General features: G+C 47.0%; 1 protein-coding gene across 1 annotated transcript in view; it reads right to left on the reverse strand.

Moving 5' to 3' along the window:
- LOC137564174 (guanylyl cyclase inhibitory protein-like) overlaps positions 1–23,236 on the reverse strand; it is a 42,487-nt gene that overhangs the window by 13,495 nt on the left and 5,756 nt on the right. The window contains exons 2-3 of the mRNA XM_068277651.1: positions 17,295–17,427; positions 14,755–14,904 (exon numbers count right to left, since the gene is read on the reverse strand). Coding sequence (XP_068133752.1) covers positions 14,755–14,904; positions 17,295–17,427 — 283 coding nt within the window. The remainder of the gene's footprint in view (positions 1–14,754; positions 14,905–17,294; positions 17,428–23,236) is intronic.

Consider the following 23,236-nt stretch of genomic DNA (forward strand, 5'->3'; position numbering starts at 1 on the left):
CTCTGTAACAAAATGTTCAGCCTTATGTTTTCTATCCTATAATTTCCTATACCTGTTCGAATGTGGTCTGGATTACTGCAGCCTTTTCTAGTTGCACTGTGTCTGTACTATATCTAATCTTTTATTTGTCAACCCAGGGAGGAATGTGCTGCCTCTGTTGTAATAAATACAAGTTATGCACGCCCCACCCCCACCCCCGCAGGCTCTATGTGCTTAGTTTATTCCTCACTCTCTGCTCTCAGTTTCAGCTTGTGCAGTTTGTAAGGCTGAAGGGGGGAGGGAGCTGCCTTTCACATGCTGAGAAACAGTGAGAATCCCAGGCTGGAGTGCAGATAATTCACCATGTAATAACAACTTGTAATATATTACTGTGTGTGTGTGTGTGTGTGTGTGTGTGTGTAATATATATATATATATATATATATATATATTATATATATATATATATATATATATATATATATATATATATATATATATATATATATATACAGAGGGGCTGCAGCACACAACAACATTTTCCCCTGTGAGCGTGCATAACCACGCCCACCTCTCGGACAGTTAAGCATATAAATGAGCGGGGCTCGTAGTTCAGTCAGTAGCTAGTAGAAGGTGAGGTGTTTTTAATTTCCTTTCTCCCATTGAGTTGACCCTTGGACATTTGGCATGGTTCCCATTAGAATGCTAATAAAAACTAGCATTTTGCCTGGTTAGAGTACGACTCACCAGATTGGGGACACTTTGGCGCAGTTGGTGAGCTTAAACGCGTTAAAGCGTAACCAAGAACCCCTGTCACTGCTTTCCTGTTGTGTGCTGCAGCCCCTCTCTATTTATATATTTCCTATGGAGACTGGGGATCTCCAGTGCTGCGTGCATGCTTTGCATAGTATTGCACATAATTTGGTTTGTGCTGCTCATCCCCTGATATATATATATATATATATATATATATATATATATATATATATATATATATACAGTGGGAATGCGAAAGTTTGGGTAACCTCGTCAATTGGCATGATTTTGGTTGTTACGATAAAAAATGTCAGTTAAATATATCATATAGGAGACACGCACAGTGATATTTGAGAAGTGAAATAACGTTTATTGTATTTACAGAAAGTGCGCAATAATTGTTTAAATAAAATTAGGCAGGTGCATAAATTTGGGCACTGTTGTTATTTTATTGATTCCAAAACCTTTAGAGCTATTTATTGGAACTCAAATTGGCTCAGTTCAAGTTAAGGCTTAAAGTCGCAAACCAAGAAAAATCTCGGACAAACAGAAGCGACTAATGGTGGTGAGAACAGTCAGAGTCAACCCACAGACCAGCACCACAGACCTACAACATCTTCTTGCTGCAGATGGAGTCACTGTGCATCGTTCAACCATTCGGCGCACTTTACACAAGGAGATGCTGTATGCGATAGTAATGCAGAGGAGGCCTTTTCTCCGCCCACAGCACAAACACAGCCACTTGAGGCATGCTAAAGCACATTTAGACAAGCCAGCTTCATTTTGGAATAAGGTGCTGTGGACTGATGAAACTACAATTGAGTTACTTGGGCATAACAAGAGGCGTTATGCATGGAGGAAACACAGCATTCCACAGGCAGCCCACACAGCACCAGTGACTTCACTGAACTTAGGCCCTTACTGCTCCCACAGGCCGCCCACACAGCACCAGTGACTTCACTGAACTCAGGTCTTTATGCTCCCACAGGTTGCCCACACAGCACCAGCGTGACTTGATTCACTGACTGAACTCAGGGCTCAGGCTGCTCCCACAGGCCACACACACACGCAGCACCAGTAACCAGCCCAGCGTGACTACCCCTGAACTCAGGCCCTGTCTCCGCCCCTCGCCGCCGCCCATCTGCTCCGCAATTTGCTCTCAGTCTCAGTGGATGGGGGCGGAGGCGGAGGCGGAGCAGAGCAGCAGGGAGGGATTGACTGCCAAGCCCGAAGAAGAGCCCTTTGAGTCGTGAGCCGAACGAGCCGACTCTTTGGGAGCCAAGCGGGAGCCGCCGAGACAGAAGAGCCGATGCTTAAAGAGCCGGAATTCTGACTCAGTCTAGTGGTGGGGATTCCAGCTCTTTAAAGCATACGCTCTTCTGGCTTGCGCTTGGCCGCTCGGCTCCCAAAAAGTCGGCTCGTGTTCGGCTCTCTGTCTCTTCAAGCGGCTCTTCTGTCGCTCAGCTGCTCATGTTCAGCTCTCTTCACCCGGACATTTCAAAAACCCGGGAGGACGGCCCAGACAGGTCGGAATAAGTGGACCTGTCCGGGCACAAGAGGATGCCTGGTCAGCCTATCCTATGGCACCTTTCACACTTAACGCGTTTTAACTGAAATCTTTGTCACAATACACTGCTATGGAAAAAACGCGTACTAACGCACACCAACTCAGAGTCCCCAACCGTCCCGATTTGGGGGGCCCTTCCCGCCATCCCGCGCTGCCCCCCCTTCTGTCCCGGCCGCTGGGCAAGGGGGGGGGAAACTGATCGACGCACCAGCCCTGGGGATGCCGTATGCTATGCGGGATGGGTGGCCGCTATTTCTCCCTCCCTCCCTTCTAATGTGCCCCTCAGTGTGTCCCCCCCTGCCTGCAGAGAGTTAAATGCGCAGCGGAGCGGGCTGTCATTAATCTGGCCTCTCCGTACCGGGATCTGGCTCTTCCTGCTTCCTGTGACGTCACAGGAAGCAGGAAGCCGAGAAGACCAGATGAGATCCCTGCACAGAGAGGCAATGGTAAGATTAATGACAGCCCTGCGCATTTAACTCTCTGCAGGCAGGGGGGGACACACTGGGGGGCACATTAGGAGGGAGGAAGGGAGAAATAGCGGCCACCCATCCCGCATAGCATAAGGCATCCCCAGGGCTGGTGCCTCAATCAGTTTTTTCTCTCCCCTCCTCCCCACCCACGGGCACCCTCACGCTCCCCTCCCGTGACTAGGGGGTGTTGGGGTGTGGTTAGGGGGCGTGGCCTAAGTGCCCCATTTTCAGAAATTAAAATGTTGGGAGGTATGCCAACTGATTAAGTGTAAATGGGCCCTGAGTCAGCCTGCTGCTGCTGGAGATCTACTAGCCAGCCAGCCTTATTTTACTGCACTGTTTGATGAGCTGACAAGGCTAGTTGTGTCTTTGGATTACTTCCTGTTCTTTTCCTCTCATGTCTACACTGCCGAGCATTTCTTTCTGGTCATGCAGTAGTCAGAGAGTCAGGCAGTAGAATCACTGCTTGAACTCTCTACACGTAAATCTGTGCCGAGTGGAAACTGAACGTTTTCAGGGCAAAGAGTGTTTATCTCGGGAACTGCAGTCTCTGCATCCCTTTGGTATATAAGCAATGTGCTGTGCTGTGACATTACACAATACATAGACAGACTGAGCTGCATGTCTGTCACACAAACACATACCTACATGTGTTTCATGCACCTGCCTGCAATTTGTTTAGTGATTGTGTATCATCAATACATCCATTGGTCATTTTCAAGAGCACCTGTAGTGAAAAAAGTGCCCCTAAGGGGTACTTACCTCAGGAGGGGGAAGCTTTTGAATACTACTGAGGCTACCCTGGTACTCCATAGCACTAGAGATGAGCGTAATGACCTAATTACGATTTCGCGAAATTTTGCGTAATTAGTGTAATTACGATTATGGCCGTAAGTACATAATCGTAATGAAGAAGGATTTCGCGAAATTTCGCGTAAGCGTAATTTTCGCGTAATTTTCGCAGTACAATGGTTATTTGTTCATGCCGTAATTTCGCATTAAACGCTACCGTAATTTCGCGTTAAACCGTAACGCTCCGTATAATATAAAAAAGCCGCCGACTTTAAGGGTTAATAGCAAAGCCCCCTTAAATGCTAAGAGCCTCAAATTTGGAGAATATATTAAGGAGATCAAGAGGAATAAGAGGAAATTTTTTTTTTCAAAAAGACCTTATAGTTTTTGAGAAAATCGATGTTAAAGTTTTAAAGTAAAAATGTATACATTTAAAAACCCGCCGACTTTAACGGTTAATAGCAAAGCCTGCTTAAAGTTTAGGAACACCAAATTCCTAGGGTATATTAAGGGGATCAGTGGGAATAAGAGGAAAAATTTTTTTTTCAAAAAGACCTTATAGTTTTTGAGAAAATCGATTTTTAAGTTTCAAGGGCAAAAATGTCTTTTAAATGCGGAAAATGTCAGTTTTTTTTGCACAGGTAACAATAGTGTATTATTTTCATAGATTCCCCCAAGTGGGAAGAGTTTTACTTACTTCGTTCTGAGTGTGGGAAATATAAAAAAAAAACGACGTGGGGTCCCCCCTCCCAGACCTCTTTAACCCCTTGTCCCCCATGCAGGCTGGGATAGCCAGAATGCGGAGCACCGGCCGCGTGGGGCTCCGCACCCTGACTATACCAGCCCGCATGGTCCATGGATTGGGGGGTCTCGGAAGGGGAGGGGCAGCCAAGCTTTCCCCTCCCCCTCCGAGCCCTTGTCCAATCCAAGGACAAGGGGCTCTTCTCCACCTCCGATGGGCGGTGGAGGTGGAGGCCGCGATTTCCTGGGTGGAGGGTTCATGGTGGAATCTGGGAGTCCCCTTTAAAAAGGGGTCCCCCAGATGCCCACCCCCCCCTCCCAGGAGAAATGAGTATAGAGGTACTTGTACCCCTTACCCATTTCCTTTAAGAGTTAAAAGTAAATAAACACACAAACACATAGAAAAAGTATTTTAATTGAACAAAAAACATAACCACGAAAAAAGTCCTTTAATATTCTTAATTAACCATTAATACTTACCTGTCCCTTTAAATAAAAATTGTAACTACGCCGCACCCGACGTCACTCGCCGCTCAGCCGCCGCAGCATTACGTGTCCTTGCAGGACGCTAAGTCCCCGCCGGCTCCCGCTGTCCACCCCGCCCACATCTGTCACCCACATGTCACCCACATGTGGGTGACATGTGGGTGATATGTGGGAGAGGCGGGGAGGGCAGCGGAGCCAGCGGGGACTTAGCGTCCTGCACGGACCCGACAGAGCTCTGAGCTATTCTGAGCTATATAGCTCAGAGCTCTGAGAAGCATCTTTGTATTTGGGCTCCAAGGAGCCCCATTGGTCCTTAGCAGACCAATGGGGTTCCTTCAAATCAGAAGGAACCCCATTGGTCTGCTAAGGACCAATGGGGCTCCTTGGAGCCCAAATACAAAGATGCTTAGAGAGCTCTGAGCTATAGCGGGTCCTGCAGCACAGACGCGGTGGCGGCGGCGGCGGTGAGTGACTTCGGGTGCGGCGTAGTTACAATGTAACAAAGTTGTTACATTGTAATAACTTTGTTACATTGTAACTGATAGAACATTTCCGAGGATATTGCGTGGGATCATTTATTTAAAGGGACAGGTAAGTATTAATGGTTAATTAAGAATATTAAAGGACTTTTTTCGTGGTTATGTTTTTTGTTCAATTAAAATACTTTTTCTATGTGTTTGTGTGTTTATTTACTTTTAACTCTTAAAGGAAATGGGTAAGGGGTACAAGTACCTCTATACTCATTTCTCCTGGGAGGGGGGGTGGGCATCTGGGGGACCCCTTTTTAAAGGGGACTCCCAGATTCCACCATGAACCCCCCACCCAGGAAATCGCGGCCTCCACCTCCACCGCCCATCGGAGGTGGAGAAGAGCCCCTTGTCCTTGGATTGGACAAGGGCTCGGAGGGGGAGGGGAAAGCTTGGCTGCCCCTCCCCTTCCGAGACCCCCCAATCCATGGACCATGCGGGCTGGTATAGTCAGGGTGCGGAGCCCCACGCGGCCGGTGCTCCGCATTCTGGCTATCCCAGCCTGCATGGGGGACAAGGGGTTAAAGAGGTCTGGGAGGGGGGACCCCACGTCGTTTTTTTTTATATTTCCCACACTCAGAACGAAGTAAGTAAAACTCTTCCCACTTGGGGGAATCTATGAAAATAATACACTATTGTTACCTGTGCAAAAAAAACTGACATTTTCCGCATTTAAAAGACATTTTTGCCCTTGAAACTTAAAAATCGATTTTCTCAAAAACTATAAGGTCTTTTTGAAAAAAAATTTTTCCTCTTATTCCCACTGATCCCCTTAATATACCCTAGGAATTTGGTGTTCCTAAACTTTAAGCAGGCTTTGCTATTAACCGTTAAAGTCGGCGGGTTTTTAAATGTATACATTTTTACTTTAAAACTTTAACATCGATTTTCTCAAAAACTATAAGGTCTTTTTTAAAAAAAAAATTTTCCTCTTATTCCTCCTGATCTCCTTAATATATTCTCCAAATTTGAGGCTCTTAGCATTTAAGGGGGCTTTGCTATTAACCCTTAAAGTCGGCGGCTTTTTTATATTATACGGAGCGTTACGATTTAACGCGAAATTACGGTAGCGTTTAATGCGAAATTACGGCATGATCGAAACGCGAAATTTCGCGTTGAAAATTACGCTTACGGTATTTTCAATTACGATTTTAATGGCAATTTCGCTACGCTAATTTCGCATCGTAATCGCAAATTTCGCATGCGTAATTATAGTAATGCGAAATTACGAAAATTTCAGCTCAACTCTACATAGCACCACTGATCCAGCTCTGGCCCCATAAAAATCTGCCGACTAGGGCATGTCAGCGCCCCGTACAGTCTGTGCCTTTCCCATTTTGAAGTGTGTGGTTTTTGTGTGTGTGTGTGTGGGGGGGGGGGGGGCAGCAATTGTGAGGCAGGGCCAGGGGTGCTCTATGTGAACAAACATTTCAATGATACAAGACCCACTGTACACCTTAAGGGTGGTTACAGCCACTACATGCAATGTGTATGCAGATATGCTTATCCTTACCGCTCCTCCCTCATACCCCTGCCCCCCTCCGTTTGTATGAGTCACCCAAGTTGTGCACTGTCGCACATGTGCAGGCCCTATGGCAAGCCTCTTTGACCGCGTCCCTGTGGCGGGGAGCGCTCTGTGTTATAATTTAAGTAGGCCTCAGTTATTTGGACTCAGTTAGTCAAAAAGGCTTGGGGAGCAGACCTGCCCTTTAAGGGGATTTTCTCTTAGAGAGAAAATCTGCAGTTCTGTCAGCAGAACCAGAACATACCAAGAAGCTGTTCTATGGACAAGGCCACGGGTCTCCCTGACCTGTGGATGTACACCACTAGAACAATAAACATCAGCCATATTTACTAAACACCAAATTCCATGTATGTATGTCAAAAGCCTCATTAAATATTAATCGAGTAGGTGTGTATGATGACACCACGAGGGGGTCCACCAATAGTCTGATCTAGGGGATGGCGAAGATGATGTCATATTTAACTCTTTTCTAGTCGGTATTAAAGCCCGAGTGAGCAGATGGGAGCTCACTCTGCTTCTTACTTTCACATTAGCTCTCAATACTGACTGGGACCTCTAAGTATGTTCATTCCTTTCTGTAATCTGATATGATGTATGCTGTACATAGGTAGTCTAGTGTAACATAGAGTAGATATAAGAATACCTGCCTAACTTCCGCAGGGAGTTAGGCAAGAGCTGCAACGCCAAGAAACATGAAGATCTGCTTTGCTTGCTAGGATATGATGAACTGTATCTATCTGTATTTCTGTTTCCTGAATAAATAACGTAAATATTGAAGAAGTCTGAGGAAAGTCTATCTCCTGCTTGCTGTGTTGAGAGTCAAGTTATCTCACAGTCCGTGAGACGCAACTATAAGAAGTTGCTGGTGCCGGAAAAAGGTGATTAGAACAGTTTATAACAATGGTGCCGATGAACCCTTCACTGCCTAGCAAAACAGGCAGACGGGGCCAGGGGCCGAAGAAGTTTTCAAGATATTCCACAGCGACACAAGTGGAATAGAAGCGGACTGGAAAAGCTTATCAAGCTGATAAGTGGTGTGTGCGTGAGCCAAGCACACGGGCTGCAATTCGAGGATATCAGCGGCGAAACTCTTGGACGTTACACTTTAACTGCGTGTGCACTGCAGTTCACAGCCTAAATTGGATCGGAAGGAACCCTCTGATGGCCAGCTGGCAACTTGCTGCGAGAGGTCGATCCGCTGTGGGGGAGTGGGAGCCCCCCCAGAAGTTCCGGTGTCCACTCAGTTTCGCGGAGAACAGTTGCGGAAAGCTGATGAATTGCCAAGTGTCCGCTGATCAGGCAAGTACTGTATAGTTTACGTTGTTATATTGCATTATCTTTTTTTTTCCTCCTTCGCGTTCTGTTAGTAGGCTGTATACAAGTTTTTTTCTCTTCTCTCTCTCTGTTTTTTTGTTTTTCTCTCCTCCTGCCCAGAGACTGGGAAGGATGCCAGATGTGGTGTGGGGGGGGGGGGGGGGGTCGCCCACGGCAGAGGGAAGCCAGCAGTGTTTCAGTCTGTTAGTAGTGGATGAGGGGGAGAGAGGAGGGGAGACTAGTAGACAGAAGAGGGAGTGTGAGACAGTTGTGAGCCATGAGGTTGAGAAGGATGTTTTTTTCTTCGGGGAGCTGGGGAGACAGGAATGCACAGCCATGTCTCTGGGTCGCTGTAAAAGTAAGTTATAGCTACAGCTGAGATAATGGGTGAAGTGCGACTGTACTCTGGCGCGTTCTTTACGGGCAGCATGTTTGTTTCCCTGTCCATAGGGGTGTTTGTGAGATGTTCTGCAAGCTTCTCTCGTTCCAGTCAGAGCTGCTAAAATGTTTTGAAATGTCTGCATATGTTTAATGTTGTTTGGTCAGCTTCGGCTGCTAAATGTTCATCTCAGAAGAAGTTTCTAGCTGGGATGGTAACAGTTAAAGTGGTTTAGAGTTCATAGCACGCTCTAGTGGGTCTGAGCTATGTCTGTGTTAATCAGATAGTTGTGAAGAGAGAGAGAGCTTTCCAAGTCCCTGGGTGATACTACGATGTATGGCATTTAGAATTGCAGCTGGGACAAGGTTTTTTTCTCCGGTTTTGAAGGCAGTGTGTGTGGCGGAATGCTGATTTTTTTTTTTTTTTTTTTTTTGCACTGTGTATCGATGTGTGTAACTATGCATGAAACTATGTGTAACTATGCATGAAATGTTTGTTCTGTTGCTTTTGTTTTTCTCCTAATGTGTATAGGATCAAGAGGTTGCTACGGGAGATTGATAGCAGCCATCTTAGCTGGCAGTCCAGGACTCAAAATGGCGGCATAGGGGAGGGCCCGCCCCCAAGAGTCATGGCTCCCACACGTCATGGCAGGGGGGAGGAGGGGCTGGGGGATCCACGTCACGTCAGGCTGTGCTCGTGGCTCAGGGCAGAGCAGCTGAAAGGAAGGGGGGTAGAAATAATGAGACATTCTACTGAGTATCTCGGATCCCGAATATTTCCCCATAGCCGGGGTCCAGGGATAGGAATGCCAGGATACGTGCACCAAGCAGTCGCTGTGAGACTAGCATGGTCACGGATAGGAAATGTTTCCCAGCTAGGTGCAGGGTGACAAGGAACAGCGCAGATCAGGAAAGGGTCTGTACTGAGTTGCTTATGGGATTATTCCTTTAAGTGAGGCACCTTACCGGGGGGGTGCAGCATGAGTTCCCAATAGAGAAAAGGGGGGGGGACAGTGCATCAGGGGGGTGCCGGAGTTGGAAAAAAAGGGAGTTGACCGATCCAGGTATCTGTCGCCGCTGCTGCAGAGCGGTAACGTTTTTTTTCCCGGTTTTTGTCGTGGACAGGGCCAGAGTTTGACTAAGAGGTCTATGCTGGGCTGGGGCTGGTTTTTGTGTGTTTTTTCCGTCCACTGATTGGTCAAATATGTTTTTTTCCAGCTCCTATCAAGTGTAGCACAAAGAACAAGAACCGACAGCAGTTCATGGGGCAATTTTACAAATGAAAGAATTGCCATTTACAGAGTGACAGTGTATCAGGACAGGTTTGCCATACGACTACCTACCAAGTGGGCATTCAGGGATCTGCATACAGGCATTTGATGCTGGAATGCTTAGCCCTACGCCCTGTGTAGTTTAAGGGCAAAGTGCTCCTTCCTACAGGGAGGCAGCCATTTTTTTTGTAGTATGGGGGTAGTAGGACGGCAAACATTGGTCAGAGGGTACAACACACAGAACTTCTAGCAGAGCTGGTATTGCAATGAGGTTCTAGATAAGTAAATGCGATAATGAGTAAGAGCATTGCAGGCTCACCTGCAAAGCAACAACAGGTGTGGCATCCGTAATCTGTGCATGCGACGGCCGCGCATGTACAGATAGGGGGGGATGTGGAGGGAGCTTGCAATGAGGTAAGAGCTTCCAAAGTCCGCGGGAGCATATTTTACACAGGTAAGTACTTCGGATAGTACTTAGGTAGGGGAGAGAGGTTTAACTCCAATCTACCACAAAGAGTAAACAGAGTTCATGAGAACCATAAAGCAACGAGATCAATTACGGTATATATTGATCAATTTAAAGTGTACAGAGTACAAGCCGCAGGGCGAATCCCAAATCATTAATAAGAATTGATTTGTTTGTATTTCGATTTCAGGAGTTTGGCAATATGGACTCGAGACAGCTGCAGTGCTGGCAGCAAAGATGGAGATGTCAGTCGGATAAGCGAAAGGTTCCAGATGCCAATCTGAGGTTGGAGAACAGCGAGATTCCTGAAATTGGAAAGAGACTAAAACACGAGATTCCTGAAATTGGAAAGAGACTAAAACACGAGATTCCTGAAATTGGAAAGAGACTAACACACGAGATTCCTGAAATTGGAAAGAGACTAACACACGAGATTCCTGAAATTGGAAAGAGACTAAAACACGAGATTCCTGAGATCGGAAAACGACTAAAAAAACTGACTGAGCAAAGCATAGTGCAAATTTTTCCCAAGGTGGTGCTTTTATAATGAAGAGTACCGTGCTGATGGTGATCCTAGGTTGCCATTTCGTCCTAGGAGAACGAAGAGAGGACATTCTCATGTATAATAAGGGGTTAATGAGAATGCAAGGCCCAAGCATGTTAATGTTTGGTGACAAAGGTACTAATCCTTTTACATCTCCCTCCGCTTGGCACAGATGGACCATGCAGGGATGGAGGAAAAGAGCACTTGTGCCAGGTGAAAACAAATTTCATGGCACAAGGTGGGTGAAAGGTCTGAAAGGTCAGGTGTGCGGGCAGTATAAATTGAATGGCAGTGTAAATCTGCTATTGAATGTCACACTCCCAGAATCGAAGCACCGATCCAAAGTTTTGTTAAAAGGTACATTGCAGTACAATGGGTACATGCAAAAGGTGGAGTGTGTGATTCAGGGTTACCTTGTCTTGGTTATCCAGAGTGGGATGGTTCCAGATTGGAGAGGAACGAGCAGGAGGCGTCAATTCTCCTGCCGGAGAGACGCGGGGGACAACATCACACTCTGGAACTACCAACAGAGAGTGCCTCTGAAACAACTATACACACGTAAAGGCTGGAAAGCCGAGGGGTGGTGGTTCTCGAAACAAGAAGTAAAAATCGAGATCGAGCCACATTTCCAGGTGACAAAGAGGGTGGGGAGAGCGATCCCGGGGGAGGGAAAGCCAACACAGGGAACCCCATCCACACTACACGGGTCACAACAGGGGACGATATTACATAGTCCATATGCAGCCGCTTATCCTCATGCTAGTTGGGTAAGTGAAGAAGTACTCTTGATTGAAAGATTGCAGAGAGTACAGTCTTCCCAACCTCTGGTACATATTGTGCCTCAGGACATAAGGGGGGAAGAGGTCCAATCAGGACAGTTGGGGGAGCTGCTTAAAGATCCTATCCAACTGAGATTGGACAAGGGGAGGTATATTAATTTTTCTGGAGAAGGATCTTTTGCATGGAAGCTTCGAGATGTTTGGGTGAACAAATGGAAACGGTGCAACATTCCTTTAGGCACCGCCACTTCCTTAGTTCCCACCTCAACACATGTCTTACACCATGACCTGAAAGGTCAAACTTTTTTGGTGCTAGACGGGGAGGTGAAACGAGTAGAGTTGTCCTCATGCGGGGAATTCTCCCAGAGGTACCTGTGTTTGCCGGGGCAAGTCAAATTTAGTGAAGAAGCCTGCAGGCTCAATAACGCAGAATGCGAGGCTACCATTCAAAAGATCCACCCTGAAGCCAAACCGATAGTTCCGGTGGCTGAAGGAAAGGTTTGTTTTTTTAGCATCATGTCTAAGGACACATTCAAGGTACATTTTCATAATTGTTCCGATAAGGGGGATCTGTCAAGGGGAACATATTGGGTGAGCGGAGATCCCATATGGATCCAGTCATCCAGGGTTGATGACGTTATTTCTCAAATTGTTGAGAGAACTCTAAAGTTCAAAGTTTCACGTGAAGTTCCCATCCTAAAAGAGAACACGACATGCGACAAAGGGGAACAGGGTTTGATCCAAGACGACCACACTTTGATCCCATGGTTAAACAAACAGTACACTAAGTTAGAGGTAAGATCTCACCATGATCCAGGTGATCTTAACGAGGTAGAACACAAAAATAAGCAGGTGAGTTCCAGTCTGAACTGGTGGAAAAGGTTTCCGGCGATGTTCCAGGGACACTCGGACTGGTCCTCTGCAGTTCACAAGTTCTTCCTACACCCACTGGTCGTCTGGATGGGGATGACAACTTTAGGCATCATTATCCAGGTGAGGTTGTGTGTTAAAATTACGTAGAACAAATTAACCTGGTCAAGAGATTGGTGCCTCATAAACAATCTCATGAACCAATATTTTTAAATTAGGGGATATACAGGGTTACGGGTATAGGTTTAGTAGTACCGGTGATGGAGCTGATTGTATAAAGGCGCTCTTTTAGAAGGCACCTGGCACTGCTCTTTTGTGTAACAACCAAACGAGTTTCACTTTTCTGTGGTCATGCAAGTTTGTGAGTGATACGCAAGTGACGCAAATGCTGAGCATGTGGTATAGAGGGACTTAGAAGTAGGGCCTACCCAGAGAGCCTGGTTACAGGAAGACCAAGAGGTCTTGCTCTCTCTCTCTTCCAGGGATAACCGCCTAGAGCAGAGAAGTTGTGTGAGCACGAACATCGAAAAGTAAAACATAAAGAAAAGAAACCAGGTACTGGTGGGTTCAGAAGCTGGGATCTGCGGGTCAAGCCTTTTTAGGGGGGATTGTTATAATTTAAGTAGGCCTCAGTTATTTGGACTCAGTTAGTCAAAAAGGCTTGGGGAGCAGACCTGCCCTTCAAGGGGATTTTCTGTTAGAGAGAAAATCTGCAGTTCTGTCAGCAGAACCAGAACATACCAATAAGCTGTTCTATGGACAAGCCCACAGGTCTCCCTGACCCGTGGATGTACACCACTAGAACAATAAACATCAGCCATATTTACTAAACACCAAATTCCATGTATGTATGTCAAAAGCCTCATTAAATATTAATCGAGTAGGTGTGTATGATGACACCACGAGGGGGTCCACCAATAGTCTGATCTAGGGGATGGCGAAGATGATGTCATATTTAACTCTTTCCTAGTCGGTATTAAAGCCTGAGTGAGCAGATGGGAGCTCACTCTGCTTCTTACTTTCACACAAGCTCTCAATGCTGACTGGGACCTCTAAGTATGTTCATTCCTTTCTGTAATCTGATATGATGTATGCTGTACATAGGTAGTCTAGTGTAACATAGAATAGATATAAGAATACCTGCCTAACTTCCGCAGGGAGTTAGGCAAGAGCTGCAACGCCAAGAAACATGAAGATCTGCTTTGCTTGCTAGGATATGATGAACTGTATCTATCTGTATTTCTGTTTCCTGAATAAATAACGTAAATATTGAAGAAGTCTGAGGAAAATCTATCTCCTGCTTGCTGTGTTGAGAGTCAAGTTATCTCACAGTCCGTGAGACGCAACTATAAGAAGTTGCTGGTGCCGGAAAAAAATGTGATTAGAACAGTTTATAACACTCTCCACAAGCCTCGTACATGGACATGTGCAGAATGCTGCCGGCCATAGGAGCGTGATCAAGGAGGCATGCCATCGGGCCTGTGCATGCTCAGTAGTGTGTGACTTAGGTGACTCACACAAACTAATGGGGTCTTTTTCACACAAACGGAGGGGGTGGTGGTAAACAGGGAAGAGTGGTAAGGATGAGGACATCTGTACACACATGCAGGTAGCCACCATTTTAGCTGGACACTTAGGCTCTGGTATCCATTAAAGTGTACCTTAGATAGATTTATAGATAGATGTACAGATTTATACTTACCTGGGACTTCCTCCAGCCCCCTGTAGTCTGTCTGCTTGATCACTGTCCTCCTGGGCCACTCTGTTTTCTTGCAGTGAGGCCCCGTACATTACCAGACCACTGCGCATGCGTGGTCCCTGATGTGCATGTCCCCCAATTGTGCTCCCACTGCCGGGAGCAATCTGCTGTGATTGCACTTGTACAGGGTGATCGTGAGTACATGCACACCCAGGACTGCACAAGCACAGTAGAGTGCACTTGGGCTGGATCGTGGGAGGATGGCGATCAAGCAGACAGACTACAGGGGGCTGGAGGAAGCCCAAGGTAAGTATAAATCTATACATTTAGTTTATCTCAGGTTTCCTTTAAAGGGAATAATAATCTTAATAATAAGGGAGGGGTGCATGCACAAAAGGGGAGGGGGCCCCATTTAAAGTTTTGCAGGGGGCCCAGTGGGTTCTAGTTACGCCCCTGCACAGTGCCCATATATATGACACAGTTCCGTGGCCTATCGATAATTTCCAATCAAATACTGCAGCGACTGGAAATGATTTGACTACAAGTTATTACTCCCGGTTTTAGAGGCATTCCCTGCAGTGCGCACTGACCTCCATAATCTCCAGCATCTCAGATCGGGTGATGGAGCCATCTTTGTCCTTGTCATACAGTCTGAAAGACCATCTGAGCTTGTCTTCTGGGGTTCCTTGTGCCAGCATGCTGATGGCTGTGACATATTCTCGGAAGTCCACTATCCCATCCTGCAGCCAAGATAAAATAATAAGGTTTTCTACATGTAATTGATGGGAAGCTTAAGACCGGTACACTCACACCAGAACACAGGCTTTTTACTCTTAGCTTCTGGCCTATAGACAACCTTGAGGTTTCTACTCTTCACCAGCAATTTGCATGGTTTTTAAAAAATTGCACTACGCATGCCCAAAATGCTTCCAGGATTGGGAACGCGATTGAGGAGGCACATGGACATGCCCACGCATGCTCAGTAGTTGTAACTAGAGCTCCAGTTGCAGATCTTTCTGAGGGCACAGCAGCGGCAATACGGAGAGCACCTTAAAGACACCAAGGGGCCTGAAGGACTACCAGGGCTGGAGGAAAATCTACTTTTTTCCCAATTGACTGTCAACAGTCAGTCTATTGGGCCAATCAAAGTGCAGGAATCTCGTCCTTTGAAGCCACTGGACCCGCCGGGCTCAGGGAAGGTTCAGTGGAGTGCTCGTTAAACTATTGTAGCATAACGTAATTTAGCAGCGCACACTATGGCTGCATAGCGCATGCTGGAGATTTTAACACTCACTACTGTCCTGAAGCTGAGCTGCTGTAGGATTTATACTTGCCTGGAGCTAACTCTAGCCCCCTGTATTCCCACTAGCTCCTGCCATGATGGTCCAGTTTCCTCCCTTCTCCTGCAATGGAGTCCACGATTCAGCCAGGTTGCGGGCCACTACACATGCATGGTTCCGGCCACGCCACCCCTCATTCACACTCCCGTGGCCGGAAGCATCCTGCGCAGCAGTTACAGTCTTAGCGCAGCTAAGACCAAACATCTGAATTGTTTATTTCGCCAAGCATCACTGGGTCCTGCTCAGAATTGGGTTTGGCACAATATATAACAAAGCTCGCGAGCATAGAGTAGAAGATAGGTGCACATGTTCAGTTAATACAAACCAAGAAACACACTACATTATACAAAAACAGTTCTTAAACTCACACGCAAGATCTGATCAGTTAGTCCTATGGGCAGGTTATCTGGTTGGCCGTAGCCAGGGGGGGCAGTATGTAAAGGGAGTTCAGGAGGCTGACAGCCGAGGGAGAAAAAGAGTTCCTGTGTCTAGCAGTCCTGGTGGAAATGGCCTGGAGCTTCCAACTCCATGGGAGCGGGGCAGCGGGCTGAAGCAGTTGTGACTTGAACATGCACCGTTTGTCCCTGACTTTACCAGGGAAGAATGCAGGAGAACAGAGGGAGCCAGATGGACACAGAGGAGCTGACGGAATACTGGGGGCTGCAGGAAAACTCAGGTAAGTATAAATCCTTGTCATATGTCTTTCTCAGGTACAATTTAAAGGGAACCTGAAGAGAGAGGGATATGGTGTGGCTGCCATATTTATTTCCTCTTAAACAATACCAGTTGCCTGGCAGCCCTGCTGATCTCTGGCTGTAGTGTCTCAGTCACACACCTGAAACAAGCATGCAGCTAATCCAGTCAGACTTCATTGAGAAACATCTCATCAGCATGCTTGTTTGGGGTCTATGGATTAAAGTATTAGAGGCAGATTATAGGCAGGACAGCCAGGCAACTTGCATGGTTTAAAAGGGAATACATATGGCAGCCTCCATATCCCTTTCACCCCAGGTGTGCTTTAAAATTGCCATGCACAGGTGCGTGGCAATTGCATTGTACAGTCAGTTATTTCAGCTACTTATGTAGCATGGCACACTGGCTGGCTGTGAGTCTGTGCCAAACAAACTGCTAACCCTCAGCCACTCCATTCCTCCTCAGTCAGGACAGCAGTGCCACCTCCTCCCTTCTGCTGTGCAAGTCAAATGAAGCACTGCTGCTCTCCTGCCTCCCCCCTCCTCACTCACTGTCAGACTCCTCACACAGCATTACAAGCTGCTTTTCCCCAATGATGATTTCTTCATCTCACCCTCCTCTCACTTCTCCTACTCTGACTGCATGCTGTTAGTGTAAACACTGTACACATATGCTACCCGTGTAATCTTTGCCGCCTGATGCAAATGTTTCACCTTGCTTCATGAGTGAACCGGCCCTGCCTCTAGGCTAGCTTCATGTCTATACAGCACTCGCCTGAGGGATCGAGTCCTAAAACCTGGGAGTGACAGTAATTGTATGTACGCACCTTAAAGGGAATGTCCAAGCAAAATAAAAAAATGAGTTTCACTTACCTGGGGCTTCTACCAGCCCCATGCAGCCATCCTGTGCCCTCGTAGTCACTCACTGCTGCTCCAGTCCCCCACTGGCAGCTTGCCGACCTCGGAGGTCAGCGGGACGCATTGCATACATTTTTACGCATTCCCACTACTGCAGGAACATTAACACATACATTTTTACGCATTACTGGTTCAATGCGTAAAAAAAGCTCTGTTGCTAAGGCCATGTTCAGTTCTTACCCCATTGTTATCCAGCGCCCGGAACAGCTGTTCGGCATACTGAGAAGATTCACTCCCCACTGTACAGTCACAGAAATACTGCCGGAATTCATGGAGGGTGATGAGTCCGCTTGGACATTCCTGCACAAACTTTCTGCAACAACACAAATGGCTCCAGATCAATACAAATGCATTAAAATGCTTTCTACCTGCCAACACAGAAGAGTAAAGAAAACAAGGTAACTGAGCCCCCTCTCCTAGCACCCCCCAATAGCCCACATTCATGCATCTGCAAGCACTGAGGACATAGCATTCACAGTGTTCATGCAGACTTGAACGTCCTCTCTGCTCTCGGTCTGATTTACACTACAAGAGCTTTTTAAATGCCAGAGATTTTAAAAAGCTCTTGCTAATGCAATCCTATGAGGGATTTTTACAAAATCACATCGCTGCAGTGTGAACACTCACATAGGATAACATTACCAAGAGCTTTTAACCACTTCATCCACAAGTCAGTAGATATACGTCCTCTGTGACTTCATCTAAGCCACAAGTCAGTAGATATACGTCTTGTAGCAGAAGCAGTGCTGTGCAGGATTGGGCTTGCTCCTGTGCACTTTTCTGGCACTATCTGATGCAGCACTAATTGGTGAATGAGAATATATGTTTCCTGAGCTAATGAGATTGCTTTTTACTATTAAAAATACTTTTATTTTCTCATTTTATAGTGAAAAACACACTCTGTAGCATTATTTCAGAATCAAATATCTTCACCATAAATTGTGACCGGGAAACATAATCTAAGTTTTGTGATAAGCAGTAAGAATAGCCAAACAAAATTTGTGTTTTTTATCTACAGTAGCACTTTTTATTTTTAAACTGCAAGTGGTAAAACTGAGAAATACATGTTTTTTCTATTTTTTTCTTTGTTTTCCCATTAAAATTCATAGAAAACAAAATTGTTCAAGGGAAAAAATGGCATACAATGAAAGACTAGTTTGTCTTGAAAAATAATATATATTTCATTTCTGTGTCGTAAGTAGGGATAAAGTTATTTCTGATTAAATAAGGACATAGCTAAACTGTCAAAACTGCTCTGATCCATAAGTGGGAAAAAAGGTCTAGATGCGAAGAGGTTAAAATCACAAGTGCTTAGAAAAGCTCTTGTAGTGTGAGCTAGCCCTACTGCTGGGTACACACGTTACGATTTTCCGCTCGATTTTCAGCTCGATTTTCCCACCCGATTCTGCACTCGATTCTGCGCTTGATTCTCTTATCTTCGCTTGTTTTTCTTATCTTTTTCCATTCACTTCTATGAGAAATTGAGTGCAGAATCGATCGGGAGTAATGTCGGAGATGAGGGATTTTATCAATCAGATGCATCTATCTTATGGAAAATCGTAACGTGTGTACCCAGCATAAAGGATACGCAACAGCATAATCCCATACACAAGGGGTTCCTGTTTTACACGTTTTATGTACGTGAAATCAAGAGGGTTCTCAATTTATATTTTAGAAGTTATGTAAATCAAATCCTATATGATGGGTCCCCAGTGAAAATTCTAGCATTTGCTGAAGTTGTGTTCCAGTTTTCAGTATAAAGCGGCCCTGAACTCAGAACTTCCTCTCTGCTCTAAAAGATAAGCAACAGCATAATAACCGTTAAAGAAACAACATTTCTTTGTTACAGCCGATACAAATCATGCAATAAATCTGCAGTGTTTCTACTTCCTGATTCATGGGAGCAGACATATTGTTTACATCCAGTGCTTTCAAATGAGCTTATCTGCTGTGGCAGTCAGGTGACACAGGGCAGAGATTAAATTACAATTTGTGATGAGACACAGATTAGGAGGAATTAGGCTAAACTCTCTAAATACATACAGGGTGCATTTCTATAGGTTTTCCTTCAGTCCTGTGCAAGAGTTAAAGGAAACCTAAACTGAGAGGGATATGGATTTTTCCTTTTAAAAATACCAGTTCATTGACTCTCCTGCTGATCCTGTGTCTCTAATACATTTAGCCACAGCCTCTGAACAAGCATGCAGTTCAGGTGCTCTGACTGAAGTCAGACTGGATTAGCTGCATGCTTGTTCAGGGGCTGTGGCTAAAAGTATTAGAGACACAGGATCAGCAGGAGAGTCAGGCAACTGGTATTATTTAAAAGGAAAAATCCATATCCCTCTCAGTTTAGGTTCCCTTTAAGGTCCACTTTCACTGTGAGATTTGATTACTAAACAAAATGCTGCTTCTCCCATTGACCACTAGATGGTGCTGCACTGTAGCTAGTCGATGGCCTCTCCATTCATTTCAGTGCTGTCAGTACTAGTTACATTGCAGAGCCAGTGTCTGGAGGAAGCTGCAGCAGAGTAGCTGGCCATATATGGATCCATTTTTTCAGGCTAGTTCAATCACTTAGATCAAATCTACTGGACATCTATTTCCTTCAACGTATTAGATCCATTAACTTTCAACTAATTTAGAGATTTTGGGCAGCATGGTGGCGTAGTGGTTAGCGCTCTAGTCTTGCTGCGTTGGGTCCCCGGATGGTAATATCCTAGCCAGGGCACTATCTGCACAGAGTTTGTATGTTCTCCCCATATCATAACAGTCTGTATGCATGTTGGATTATTATGGCTCTGTACAAATTAACAAGCTGACACATCATTGCAATCCAGCGGTTCTGGAGGTGTGTTTAGCTTCTAAGGGTACAATGGTTAATTTGCATATATTCAGCAGTGTTGCTCTGGGAGACATCTCAAGCTCACTCCAACCTGAATTATCGCAAATTCTTTCTGTTTTAGGAAAGCAAACTTTTGTTTTTCTTAACATCTTAGTAAGGGGGCTTTTAGGACCATTGTAGTCCCTTACACACTCCAATGAGTTCTGGGTCACCATGAGCTTGCTGGTTAGTCTGTGCCTCCCCATATCTGTGTGGGTTTCCTCTGGGCACTAGAGTTTCCTCCCACATCCCAAAAACATACAGATAAGTTAACTGGCTTCACCCTAAATTGTCCCTAGACTATGATACATACACTACACGATACATACAAAGACATAGGGCCAGGGGCGTCACTTGCCCTATTTTGGGGGGGCACGTGCCCCCAATCTGTCCTGGGGTGCCACGGATCTCTTCGCGCCGCCGCGTCACTCAGACCTCAGGATCAGGCGGCGAGCCGGCGACCAATCGTGCGGGCGCTAGGACCCAGCGCCCGCACTGATATGCGGAAGTGACATCACTTCCGCATATCGAGCGGGTGCGTCCGGCGCCCACTGGTACTGGTCGGGTCGCCGCTGATCCTGAGGTCTGACTACACTGCCAGGTGAGGGGGGAGCGGCGGCAGCTAGAGGGGGGGCTCCCTGTCACTCACTCACTGCCTAAAGGGCCTCCCTGTCACTCACTCACTGCCTAAAGGGGCTCCCTGGCACTCACTCACTACCTAAAGGGGCTCCCTGGCACTCACTCGCTACCTAAAGGGTCTCCCTGGCACTCACTTACTACCTAAAGGGGCTCCCTGGCACTCACTCACTACCTAAAGGGGCTCCCTGGCACTCACTCACTACCTAAAGGGGCTCCCTGGCACTCACACACTACCTAAAGGGGCTCCCTGGCACTCGCTCACTACCTAAAGGGGCTTCCTGGCACTCACTCACTACCTAAAGGGGCTCCCTGGCACTCACTCACTAACTAAAGGGGCTCCCTGGCACTCACTCACTACCTAAAGGGGCTCCCTGGCACTCACTCACTGCCTGAAGGGGCGCCCTGTCACTCACTCACTGCATAAAGGGCCTCCCTGTCACTCACTCACTACCTAAAGAAGCTCCCTGGCACTCACTCACTACCTAAAGGGCCTCCCTGTCACTCACTCACTGCCTAAAGGGGCTCCCTGTCACTCACTCACTACCTAAAGGGGCTCCCTGGCACTCACTCACTAACTTAAGGGGCTCCCTGGCACTCACTCACTACCTAAAGGGGCTCCCTGGCACTCACTTACTACCTAAAGGGGCTCCCTGGCACTCACTCACTACCTAAAGGGGCTCCCTGGCACTCACTCACTACCTAAAGGGGCTCCCTGGCGCTCACTCACTACCTAAAGGGGCTCCCTGGCGCTCACTCACTGCCTAAAGGGGCTCCCTGTCACTCACTCACTGCCTAAAGGGGCTCCCTGTCACTCACTCACTACCTAAAGGGGCTCCCTGGCACTCACTCACTACCTAAAGGGGCTCCCTGGCACTCACTCACTGCCTAAAGGGGCTCCCTGGCGCTCACTCACTACCTAAAGGGGCTCCCTTGCACTCACTCACTGCCTGAAGGGGCTCCCTGGCACTCACTCACTGCCTGAAGGGGCTCCCTGGCACTCACTCACTGCCTGAAGGGGCTCCCTGGCACTCACTCACTGCCTGAAGGGGCTCCCTGGCACTCACTCACTGCCAGAAGGGGCTCCCTGGCTCTCACACACTACCTAAAGGGGCTCCCTGGCACTCACTCACTGCCTAAAGGGGCTCCCTGGCACTTACTCACTGCCTAAAGGGGCTCCCTGGCACTCACTCACTGCCTGAAGGGGCTCCCTGGCACTCACTCACTGCCTGAAGGGGCTCCCTGGCACTCACTCGCTGCCTGAAGGGGCTCCCTGGCACTCACTCACTGCCAGAAGGGGCTCCCTGGCACTCACTCACTACCTAAAGGGGCTCCCTGGCACTCACTCACTACCTAAAGGGGCTCCCTGGCACTCACTCACTACCTAAAGGGGCTCCCTGTCACTCACTCACTGCCTAAAGGGGCTCCCTGGCGCTCACTCACTACCTAAAGGGGCTCCCTTGCACTCACTCACTGCCTGAAGGGGCTCCCTGGCACTCACTCACTGCCTGAAGGGGCTCCCTGGCACTCACTCACTGCCTGAAGGGGCTCCCTGGCACTCACTCACTGCCTGAAGGGGCTCCCTGGCACTCACTCACTGCCAGAAGGGTCTCCCTGGCTCTCACACACTACCTAAAGGGGCTCCCTGGCACTCACTCACTGCCTAAAGGGGCTCCCTGGCACTCACTCACTGCCTAAAGGGGTTCCCTGGCACTCACTCACTGCCTGAAGGGGCTCCCTGGCACTCACTCACTGCCTGAAGGGGCTCCCTGGCACTCACTCACTGCCTGAAGGGGCTCCCTGGCACTCACTCACTGCCAGAAAGGGGCTCCCTGGCACTCACTCACTGCCTAAAGGGGCTCCCTGGCACTCACTCACTACCTAAAGGGGCTCCCTGGCACTCACTCACTACCTAAAGGGGCTCCCTGTCACTCACTATCGGGGTCCCTGTCACTCACTAAATAACTGGAGGCGCCTGTCACTCACTAGCTAACCTGGGGGTCCCTGTCACTCACTACCTAACTAGGGGGGCTACCATATTAAGGGGGCATTCTGCCTATTTATGTGAAATGCTGTCTATTTATGTGCCTCATGACTGCTGAATTTGTCTTGTTGGGAGCCTTATGATTTGTTGGGGGCCTCAAGATTGCTGAATTTGTCTTGTTGGGGGCCTCATGATTTGTTGGGGGCCTCATGATTGCTGAATTTGTCTTGTTGGGGGCCTCATGATTTGTTGGAGGCCTCATGATTGCTGAATTTGTCTTGTTGGGGGCCTCATGATTTGTTAGGGGCCTCATGATTGCTGAATTTGTCTTGTTGGGGGTCACATGATTGCTAACTGCGAGACTATGGGAAAAGCTGAATCCTTATCATATAAAAAAATAGCATTAAACCTACATTTTTAGCTTTTTAAAACAGAAAATAAAACTGGGAGGTTCTAAAAAATTGAATACATTTTTCAGTAGGATGGATGAAATTGTTTATCTTCACAGTTTATTTTCAACTTGGATTTTCCATAATGTTCATGTATGAGTTACAACGTTTGTACAGTATTTAGTTTAAATTGCTGTTGCCACTTTGCGATAGATAAGTGACTTTTGGGTTG

This window comes from Hyperolius riggenbachi, chromosome 3 (assembly GCF_040937935.1).
Source record: "Hyperolius riggenbachi isolate aHypRig1 chromosome 3, aHypRig1.pri, whole genome shotgun sequence".
NCBI lineage: Eukaryota > Metazoa > Chordata > Amphibia > Anura > Hyperoliidae > Hyperolius > Hyperolius riggenbachi.